The 12,078-nt window shown below is 35.4% G+C and overlaps 1 protein-coding gene across 1 annotated transcript in view; it reads left to right on the top strand.

The window, feature by feature from the left end:
* The window catches only part of LOC139976091 (receptor-type tyrosine-protein phosphatase epsilon-like), a 34,024-nt gene that overhangs the window by 16,226 nt on the left and 5,720 nt on the right, over nt 1-12,078 (top strand). The window contains exons 14-21 of the mRNA XM_071984531.1: nt 40-175; nt 1,570-1,698; nt 3,109-3,268; nt 3,771-3,847; nt 4,467-4,601; nt 9,918-10,046; nt 10,580-10,719; nt 11,257-11,392. Coding sequence (XP_071840632.1) covers nt 40-175; nt 1,570-1,698; nt 3,109-3,268; nt 3,771-3,847; nt 4,467-4,601; nt 9,918-10,046; nt 10,580-10,719; nt 11,257-11,392 — 1,042 coding nt within the window. The remainder of the gene's footprint in view (nt 1-39; nt 176-1,569; nt 1,699-3,108; nt 3,269-3,770; nt 3,848-4,466; nt 4,602-9,917; nt 10,047-10,579; nt 10,720-11,256; nt 11,393-12,078) is intronic.

The raw sequence follows: 12,078 nt of genomic DNA, 5'->3' as shown, positions 1-12,078 counted from the left end.
TAATGTAATAAATTTGTTATATTTTTTGGGTAACTGTAGTGCCGGCATCGGTCGTACAGGAACATTCATAGGTCTGCTTTCCATGATGGATGTCCTTCAAAGTAAAGAGTACATTGACATCTTTGCATTTGTCAACAAGATGAGAGAGAATCGAGTCAATATGATCCAGACCAAGGTATGTATGTATGTATGTATGTCCACGATTAGCATCTTACTACGTTGACTTCACTTTTATGTCTCATAACTGTCAACCTTGTAAATCGAAAGTTTGGAGATTCCTGTTGCTATAAATACAGTCAAATAGATGATGAGGTCACCTCCTTAGTCCAGGCTGCAATAATTTTTATTTTTTATTCATTTTTGTCTCTCTTGTTGCATATTATCTTCATGAATGTAAACCTGTGAACGAAAAGTCGTACCTTTGTTGTATGCATATTGTGTTTCTTCTAAAAAGCCGACTAAAATATCTCTCTGCTAGACTAGGTCATCCAGCCACTTCTTGCTACTCTCATGAAGACAATTTTGTCAAGGGTCAGCTAGTGTGTAGTTTTCATCAGCAATCACATCAGTTTATTATTGAGTTTAATCTGTATGTATCTATCTTCTTCAATTATTTGATTATGTTTGCACAAGACATGATGCATAGCAGGATTGATGTGATACATTGGTTAGTTACATCTATTTAACTGGTACATTGTAATGGAATACAGATAGCGCGACATTTTATGTCCAAAATGTGAAATCGATATTGTTAACCGTAGATCTTACACTATGTGTACATGTATATGTAATCCATTAAAGGTTCCCATGTTTTTTTGCAGAGGTGTTGCTGATTTTGACCAAATAATGTTGATATTGATCAAGGGGATAGGTAACATATCATGAAGGGTATGAGTAAAGGGGTGGGTGAAAGTTACACAGCATCTCATGGTTTGATGGCACTCTCTCTTAAGGATTAAAGAAAAAATGCTTTTAATATCTCCTCCAGATGCAAGTGTTTTGTTTAGAAATATAAATTCAAAACCAACAAGATTAATGTATGTCGTCCAGTTATAGAGACTGACTTCAGTCAGCTTACGGCTTTGATAAGAGGCTTCTTTGCAAGTTCCTGCTTGCAGGAGGACCTAAAATACATACATACATACATAAAAACATGTAAGGGTTACTAAAAGTTGTGGTATTACTTTTTAGAGATGATTCCTTTGTTTTGGTTATATGAGGTCATATTTTTCAAACTTTGTAATCAGGAGAACTTGGATACATGTTTCTCATATTCCGTATGAGGATTTCTCACATTGAGTACCAAAGTATTATTGTTTGCTGAGGAGTTCAATGGTTATTTCTAGTTGTCAATCAAACCGAACAATGGCATATAAAAGGAACCTTCATATTCGTAAAAGATCCAGTTTTATTATTACATAAAAAGCTTTTTGAATTTGTGCATGCCTGATTTTTTAAGCAACAAATAAGTTCATATCTATTACACAGCATCTGGTCTGCTGATATTCTGTTTCTCTGCTGTTGACATTTCCTCAAGGAATCATTTAATTACTTCTCATCTTTACACAGAAACAGTATCGGTACCTTCACACCTGTCTGTATGAATTCCATTTGACAAGAGATTGTCAAATTTCAGCTCAAATCTTGTCTCGCTTCAAAATTCATGACAACAAAGCTGCAATTCTCAGAGAGTTTGAGGTGAGAGTTGCAGGGTTTTACTATCTCTAATGTCACAAGAGGTTGGTCATAACTATTACATATGCTTCTTAAATGCGCAAAGCCTGGCACATTTGTATCTTCCATGAACAAGTTGAGGGGCAAAACTGTTTATTAGCTTATTACAATGCATTCTTTTGCTTCCATGGAGATATGAATAAAGCTGCTTTGCATGAAATATCCTTATATAATAATATCATATTTATTACCTCAAACATTATAAGAAGTTGTTCATAACTGTTAGATAAACATCTCACTTGTAAATGCTAGCTGTGTTCTGCAACCCCGACTTTATTGTGACAATCACATTTACTTACTGTGACCTGTAAAATGCAAAACTCTTTATATGTCACTTTTTTATATTGCTCGTTTCGTTGGATGTTGTCCACCTCTCCGTACTGTTCCCTGACCTCCAGGTATCTTGGTGATATTTCTAAATTTCCCAATCTTGTAAAGGCAGGTTGGCGAGTCTGTTGACATGTTGTAGTAAAATATGTTCTACAAACAACATGTGGTAGGGATATGGGATTACCATACAATACTCCTCTGTTCAAACATTCTAGGAGGGCAAGATCATATATGATCTGTCATGTGTAAGAAACACAGTGATAAGCATTATCTTTGCTTAATTTAGAAATGGGAAGCAATTTGCAGTAGATTTAAGTCAAATAACATCCCAAAATTAACCAGGATCAACCTTTCTGTGTTAACTGCTTTTGCCAAGATGTTATGTACATTCAGTGTCAAGTTTAAACAAATGTGTTTGGGGCACACATGGCCGGGAAGCTACAGGTGTTTTAGTGTGCTTTTGGTTTTTGCAGTAAGTAGCATGTATCAATAAAATATCTATATATCAGTACACCGAGTCTGATAAGTGTCAAAAGCCTTCAATTTCAAATTGTTTGAAGCGATCGAATCCTGTTGTTCAATACTGTCCAATATTCAAGTACAAAGACTGTGGTCTACACTTTTGTAGAGATAGTATAACAAGTTTGAAACTATATGTAATGATTGCATAACAAATTATACAATATGTAGAGACTGCATTAACAACTGAACAATGTGCAAATACAAAATCACTAATGGAAAGCTATGTAGATATAATAATGAAATATATGAAAGTAGTTGCACAGAATGAAAAAAAAATGCTTCAGAAAGTTGTTTCAGGCTAATAAGTATTTTAACCATTTATTGGAAGGTAAAATGTACATTTTACATCCTGCAACTTTGGTTCTTACTTATTGCTTTGGTAATTTCTGTATATTTACCTGTGTTAGAAGGCTCAAAGAGGACAATGATACACATTTACATATAGTAACTAGTCAATTGTGCCTCTGCCTTTCCTTTTACTGATCTGTAATATCTTATCATGGTATCCATTTGTCCCTTCAGTTACTTTCTGAGGTAGAGATGAGCAAGACCAATGACTCACCTAAGACAGGGGGAACCACAGACTCTTTGGCAAGAGGTAATTCCACAGACTCACTGGAGACAGGTGGGAGCATGAAGACAGAACATGCCCCCAGAGACCGATTTGGAAACATGGTCCCTAGTAAGTGTTCTTGTTTTGGCTTAAGTTTAAAAACAAATGCACATTTAAACAAGTGGCAATTTTCAGCTTTCCTCAGTTCAATAAATGTAGCTGCAGTACTATTGTAAAACAGCTGCTGTACTGTACTGTACCTTATTGCCTGATGTTATTGTTATTATAACAATGCGTATCTCGTTTTATAACTCAAATTGTACCAGTTCAAGTCTGTGAGTAGCTTGTCATAGTTGACCTTGATTTTGAAACACAAAATTTCAATAGAGAAGGACTATCTTTGAGTGCATTTTATAAAATGATTTTGACAATGAAGCTTGCTACCTTTATGCTCCTGTATAATTTTTCTAAGTAAAAAAAAGATGAATGTAACATAACATCTTCAAAGAGAGTTTTTTGCAGAAGCACATATGTAAAATGTTAAGCAGTTGTTGCTTCTAGATTTTTATGATTATTGAGTAAGTGCATTCCTCTCACGATAGATCGTCATATTTGCTTGTTTTTATTCTAGCTGGTGGACGTAAAGTTTTCATGCTCAGCAGCAGCCCCAGTAACCCTGATAACTACATCAATGCGTCCTTCGTCAAGGTAAATCCATAGTGTTTAACTCCTTGAGTCAATAACACATCACTGAATAGAAAAGATGGAACATTTTTTTAATGATTAACACCAATCGTAATGCTAGAATATATGGATTATATGCTGTCTGTGTAACAATTGTGTAGGTTGGATTCACCTCCTTCAATAAGGGTTCCTTTTGTTACTATTAAACTTTTGGATGCATCTCAAAAGCTTTCTAAATTAATCTTGATGAACTAAATATATAAACAAATGGACAGCAGAAATCTGGTCAAGTGTTAACCAATTTTGAATACCAAAGATTCTATTATATCATGTAGAAACTCAAATTTAAATTCATACTTGACAGATTCATCATGTCAAACATCCAGCTGTAACTTACGATAGGTTGACAATGTTTATGACCAAGTTTTTTCCCCTTTTAATTTCGCCTGTGTGATGTATGTTCGCAGAGATGATATTGGTTTATGTAACATAGGAAGAGACACAAACAGGAAGGGTACTGTATAGTATTATTTGATTCTTATTATGTTAACATTATAGAAATATTTTACAGATGAATTGATTATTTTTATGGAAACATACAGTATACTTACCAGTTAAAGTGATTAATTTGATGTTCTTGTAGAGTTATGAGAAGAAAGATGCCTTCATCACCACCCAGTCGCCTCTCCCAAACACCATTGAGGATTTTTGGAGGATGATTTATGACCACAAGTGTCGTACTGTGGTTATGTTGAACCAGCTAGATAAAAGTGACAAGGTAAACCTGCTGTTATTCAAAACTCTAAAAAAGTGACCTTAGAAATCATAATACAATTGTAATGATGGTGATGATAATGATTAATTTTACATCATTTCTTACAATGGAAGGTCATATTGTAGCTTGTGGAGTCTGTTATGATGACTTTAAATGATTTAATATTTTAAATACATTTAAGCTTAAAATGTGTTCAATATATTGGGCAATTTGAAAGCTTTGATGGTCCAGTATGAATCTTGAAGCAGATCCTCAACGAATAGTTAAACTTTCTACGAGTGTTCAGCAAATCGTTGACAATGTAAAATGTGTTAATTTAAAGTCTCTCAGTAAAGGTCTGCATGTGATGGCAATATAGTGTATGATAGGTGAAATCCATTCTAATTAACTTTAAGCCCAGCCCTCAGAGTGTCAGAGGTTCGTTGTTTGGCATTCATGATTAAACCCACAATCAAGGAATCTACTTCTTGTCTGATGATGTAACATCATGCGTGATTAACATAGGGACTTACTTTATACTCACAAATCACTTCGTCATGCTTTCACCCAAGTTGTAGCATTATATGAGAGTTTATGTTTTGGCAAATTATCAAAGTTTTCAAAATTAACTAAAGTAGCTAATCTTGGTTACATACTGATATGCAGATATCGTATAGGTGATACATAAAATGTCTATGATGTGGCAAATTATAAATACAGGACAGTATTACTGGCGTCTTGTTCATTTGACCTTTTGCATGATTGCCATGGCAAAACTATTAGGTTTGGTCTATCAGTCATGTGAAGTGGGTGTTTTATTTCTCTCAAAGCTATTCTTCTACTTAAGAATACCCTAGGATTGTTATAAACAGTCCAAGTCTCTTTAGCCCAGTGTATGCATCATGCACGTATGCATTGAGCATATGCAACTCTTAGTAGACACCTTAAGGCTGGCTACACATATACCAAGAATGATAACACCTTTGTTTTTGTCATAAATTCCCTTTCTTTTTACCATCTTCACGGACACAGAAGTTTAGGTGAGTAGTCAAATTTTGCCTGTTCTGCAACACTTGTAAGAAGACAAAATTTACCCTCTACTGTGTTTGTTATGCTATGTGTGCATGCTGTTTTCCCTACTACAACCTTTGTGTAATCTTCACATCTATTGTTTTTTGTTATGATTTGAAATGACTCAGTACTTCATTTGTTCACCAAATTGTGTAAGTTCCATGCAATGTGTCTTACTTCCTTGCAGCCTCACAATAGCCATAATGTGTGATTCATTTTCCCTTGTAAAAATATTTGTATGGGCTGTGATGGCAGCATACAAGTATACAATTATATTAACAGGTTTTGCCAATAGCTTCAATCTTTCATGTGGGTTCAGTGGGCATCGCAAAGAAATTATTTACACTCAATATCATTTAGTTGCAAACATTTCTGTCAAAATTGGAGGGAACATTGAAATCAGTTTTTGTTATATCTTTCAGTTAACAGCTCTAAACTAATTGTCACTTTGATAAAAAAAAATGAAAATTCTAGAACCCTTAGATGTGCCTTACAAGACTAACATTCTATATATGCAGTATGAGTGATTGTCAGAGCATTTATATACCCCATCACATGAATGGTGTAATTGTTTTAAAGTGTTAAAGGGTGTCTTGATTTGCTAGCAGCTGGGAAGTTACAAACATGTTAAAATAACGGAAATTTAAATGTATAGCCCCCCAAAAAGTGATTAAGTTGGAAATGAACTGTGTTTAAGTGTTGAAGGAGGTGGTCATTTGTCCATTGATATTTTGGTATCTCTGCCATGCCATCAGATCTCACCATTGATTTTCCAAATTCACTTCTCATTGATTTACCTTTAAATGTTTGCCTTTTTATTTCTCTCATTCACTATATTTGTCCATTTTATTGTTCGTCTAATTTTAAAGCTTTCTCAACACATTAACTTGAATTCCTCCTTTCTATGTAAATCTCCTGAACAGTAGAGACAGTGTTTCACACATAGTTAATGCTCCTGTCAAATATTATACATAATTGCCATAGCATGTACTGAACTATTAATACATTCATGTCATACATCATTAATATTATGGAACTGCTGTGTGACTCAATTTACTGAACTGTATTTGTGTATGTGTAATACAGAACAGTAATAGAAAGCCATGTTGGAGGTAAACTTAGCCTATTGGTCATGAGTTTTTTATTCCATCATGGCTTCCATGTTTTATTTTTTTCCTCAAACCATATGCAGCTGACAAGTGCAACACACATGTTACATATATGAACTGTATACACTCAGGGACGTCGCTAGAGGGGGGGGGGGGTGTGGGGGGTGTCTCACTCCCCCAATCTTGGTAAAAATGACGATAGTTGGAAAATTTGAGTGCGACAGTCGGAATTTCCGACTGTCGGAATTTCCGACTGTCGCCAGCTTCAATTCGGAATTTCCGACTGTCACGCTCTAATTTTCTGACTGTCGCACTCTTATTTTCATATGTTCTTGTAATTTGTGAGTGACATAAAATTTTCGATCAAAATTGACCTTTAATCAGTCATATTTACCACGTTTTCCTCGTCACATTGAGAAATTGTATCTCGCGATCCTTATACTCCACCATACAAAACTTCGTATGATTTTGAATACTCTAAAAAAAAATACAACGTTTGCCAGCTTCATTTCGGAAAATTTATGTATTAATTTTGTTATTGGGTGGGTCGACCCTGTTCGCTAGCTTAAAGTAAGTTCAGGATATACCAGGGACGTAGCCAGGGGGAGCAGGGGAGCGACTGCTCCCCCCCCCCCTTTGAGTGTCGAAAAAAAATGTTTAAAAACTGTTGTTTTTTAGCATGGTATTTTGTCAGTGCTCTTTTGATCTTGAATACTCGTCAACTCCGTTAACTCGATTATAATCGTAATAACATGCAGGCCTACTGATTCAACTACTTACTTAGTTTGGCAGATGCAATTAGATAAATTTAGCCTATAGCCTATTTCAAACCTACAGTTGGCCACTGCGTAATAAAATACATATTGCCTACCTAACCTCACTCGATGGAATGTCACGAACCGTATGCACAACGACGACGACAAGTTCGTTCTCATCCGTTCTATGATTCGTCCTAAGTTGTTGCACGAACAGCATGTTATGAAGCTAAGCTAGCAATCGTACGTGATACGCACTTCCTATAAATAATTATTACACTGTTAATACACGGAGATAACGATATTTTTTTAGGCCACTGCAAATCTGGCTGTCCTACAAAATATGAAAGTTTATATTGTCCATCAATTAAGTTCGTCAAATGTATTTAAGTCCAGACATTGGACAATAAACAAGAATCATCCTTCTGGAAAAATTGTAAAAGAGCACTATGTTTGTCTTTCTGATATATAATGTAAAAGAACATGTAAAAGAATTCAAACAGGAAACAAAATCTGCTGATAATATGATATCATATGATAATGATGAAACTGGCAACAAATTGCACCAGATCGCATCTAAGGATCTTCAATTGTTCCAAAAAAACTCAAAGGGGAGGGGGACACCCCCTCCCCTTAGACCCCTCCCCCATATCAATCGCAAAAAGTGCTTCCCTTTTCAAATTCCTGGCTACGACGTTGGGATATACATTGTCTCTATGGTATACAATTAAAACACTCAATGCTAATCTACGGAAGTTTAAAAGTGCCATCAACATAAGCAAAAACTTTGCCCCATAAGGTACAAATGTATTGAAAAAAGTTCGGAACAAAAGTGCAGTCGCGAAAGATGGGGTGTCTGACTGACACTGACCGTATCGTTGACGATGAGTCGGGGGGGGGGTACAAGGCAGCAGTCGGAATTTTCTGACTCCAAAACCCATCCAGTTGGAATTTCAGCCACTACACCCCCCCAATCATCAGGCCTTAGCTACGTCCCTGTATACACTGAACACTTCCTTCTAGTGTACAGTTTAGAGTGTAATACACATTGAGTCATTGGTATTGAATTCAAAGGATCAATCAACTTTGCCAACCTTTACCATTGTGTGGTGACCTTGCAGTTGTCATTTTTTTTCTAAATATAGCTATTGTTTGCATGTCTTATATATAACAAACCAGAGACACAGTAAGCTGTTGTTCTCTGTAGGGACGGCGTAAATTGCAGGCTGCACTGGTTTTATGCCAAAAAGATTGTATTTTCAATACCTGCCTTTTGTAGATATAACCAAACTCAAAAAGCTGATTTTAAGATGAGTGCATTCATGTGTTAATAACGATATAATGCAGACATAAAGTCAAATCAATTTCCTTCAAAGTTATGCTCGGGGAAACAGAGAGAGCTCACGACAGAGGAACTGATAGAAAATTTGTTCAATTAACTCATAAAATCAATACCAAAAAGTTTGTTCAAAGTCACGTAACATCACTCCTGTTTTAACAGTAGCCAAAAGTGAAAGCAAATGAAAAACCAGATAGTAGTAAAATGGATAAAACAGAGTAATGCGCATGTGCATTCCATGCTACTTTGCAATGCCTGAAGCAGAGAGAATTTCATTGCTTAATTTTGACCATTTGCATACTCTTTCGTCTTTGTCAGAGTGTAGATTTGGCACAAAGGATCATCAAAAATATATCACAAAATAAAGAAACGTCAACTGCCATGTATTGCCTTGTTGTTGAGAATTTCCAAATAATTATACTGGCTTATTCAGTTTCTGCATATTGATTGATTGATTGTTTGTTTGTTATGACTATTATTTGGTTTGTGTTTTTTATTTTACTTAATTTTTTAAGTTTATATTTATTCTTTATTTGTATGAATACTCATTATGCTGCACTCTTGCATTATCCTGCTACAGCAATAATGTATTTGTTATGAAATGCAGTTAAACATGGCTTTGCTCTCAAGGTACTTAATGTATAACAATTAACCTGAAGCTTTAAGTACTTAAATTTGTTATAAATTGACAAGTATTAATAGTTTGCCTACATCAAACTTTCATAGTATTATTATTATTGATTTATTCTATTTTCAATTGATTATAAGAATTGGTATTGCAGTAGTTGTTGTTAGTTTTGAAGGGAACTTACTGGCTTAATGACCTTTTAGGCTTGAGCAATTTAACGCAGGTCATTTGTGGATTGAGTGCAGAGAAATGGTCACACTTTGTACTTGGGAAACCTGTAATGTAATCTAGTTTAATCGCTGTGGTTTGCATTCCATAGAGATTGTCAATGGTCCTTTACGATATTACATGGAAATGTGGTAACATTTTAGAGCGATGTGCAATATTTTGCATATCCATGAAATTAATTTGTTGCCATCATATTTGCTTTCATCACAGACTTGTGTTCAGTACTGGCCTGATCGTGGTAGCTTACAGTATGGGATTATGACTGTAACCTGTATTGCCACAGAACAACAGTCAGACTATGTTAAACGGACATTTGATGTGTCTCTCAATGATTCCGCGGTAAGTGACCTTCTCTTGCTTTCCTTCCAAACCCCCTCCTGTCCCCTGCTCCTCTCCCATTTCCCGTCCCCCATTCTCGTTTTTGCTTCATTTGTAAACTGACAGTTAATCTTCAATATCTTGCTTTATCCACCAGTTATGCATAACAACTGATAATCATTTTTCAAATTGGTTGAATGAATATTTTAAAAAAATACAGCAAAATTTCTACAAGAGGATCAGGAAACTTCAAAGCAGTGCTCTAAACTGTAGCATTAAAATAACAATACAACTGTAACTTCAACGTTTTATCAGTTAGTGAAGAGCAGCTTCGCTATGAAGCCTTATGATATCAGATAGGAATATCAGTTGAATGGATAGCATAGCTATATATTCAAAATCAGATTGAGAATTAATTATGTCATTATATTTTCTGGTTTACATGTCAATTGTTGCATATTACCTCCATGGCTGCAAACTTGATAGGTAATGATTTAAGGATTCTTTGCTTCAATTTCTCCATTCTTTCCTGGTTTATTCCTCCGTGACTGTAGAATGTGATATCAGTCACTCATCTGCAGTTAGAGGAGTGGCCGCCAAACGGTAGTCCTCAATCTGTAATAAGACTCATCACAGATGCGCAGAAACTACAGAAAGAAGCAAATATTGAGAAACCGCTGGTTGTCCACTGCATGTATGTATCGCCAAAATTAATTAATTAATCAATTATCTATTCCATTATAGATGTATTTGACTGACTAAATACTCAGCAAATGACAAAGGAGACAGATAGGCAGACTCATTAACTTCATTTGCATTTTCCTAGTTGCTGATAGTGTATTGACTATTAAAGGTGTTCCATGTGCATGGTGTTCAATGAAGGTGAATGATATGTAGAGACCTCGGGATCATATGGATGCATGACTCTGTTTATGTTGTAATGTGACTATGGTCCATTTCATAACTCAACAGGGTCTTCATATGAATGAGTAACTTTATGAAGTGAAGGTTCCAATTATGCCATCTGAGCGACACTTTTAGCAAATACTTCATAATTGATATATTTAGAAAAAAGATAGGACACAGTGTCCTTCTGACCTTTTTATATCTTTAGCACGTCATCAGATATTAAGCTTGTAGTGTGAAACATACCTAGTGGTATATATTTATTGATGATATCAACTTTATCCGATGTATCACATCAGTTAATCCATTGTTGACATTTTACCAGTAACGGCTTTGGAAGGAGTGGTGTCTTTGTGACTGTTCAGTCCGAGATGGAGCGTATAAGGGCAACAGGTCTAGTGGACATCTTTGCTACAGTCAAGAAACTCAGAAATGAACACCAGCACATGATGAGAAAGAAGGTAGGAACCAAATTGTAAAGGACCGGGTGGTTAAGGAAGCCTGGTGGTGACATCCACGGGGAGAGAGATAAAGTACGGCAGAGAGTACTCTTTAAATGGTTGTATTGTGTTCTCCACTAGCTCTTAAATTATAGGAAACGTACAAAAAAATGTTTAAAAGACAATGACTGATACAATCCTGTCCAAAATGCACACAACAAACAATAACAAGATTTGCTTATTTTATAGATTATAACTAAAGAGAAAGAATACAACTTATTTATTACAACACTCCTGTACACATGAACAAATAATCACAAAGCAATGGACTAATATTATGTACCAATGCCAACAGCAACTTGTATGCAACAGTTACATTTAACGAACAAATGGGATCGGTCATCTCATGTTACAAAGACTTGTGACAAAACTGAGCGCTATTGGCAAATAACTCAGAATTCTTACAACCTATCTATCTTAACTGCTTCCTACTAAAGCAGGATAAACCTCAAACCCTTACACTGTGTACCCATGCCAGTCACCTACAATATACCAAAGCAATGCAGCAAACACGAAAACTTAAATTGTCATCTGTTGCATACTGAAATAAATATTCGATCGAGTACAGTAGTAGTAAGCAAATCATATTTACACTCGCTAGGATGTTTAAAACGTGGGAATTAAACGTAAGTGATTGTAACTGGTCT

The sequence above is a fragment of the Apostichopus japonicus genome, chromosome 2 (genome assembly GCF_037975245.1).
Source record: "Apostichopus japonicus isolate 1M-3 chromosome 2, ASM3797524v1, whole genome shotgun sequence".
Classification (NCBI taxonomy): domain Eukaryota; kingdom Metazoa; phylum Echinodermata; class Holothuroidea; order Aspidochirotida; family Stichopodidae; genus Apostichopus; species Apostichopus japonicus.
This window is presented reverse-complemented; position numbering and strand designations above follow the sequence as displayed.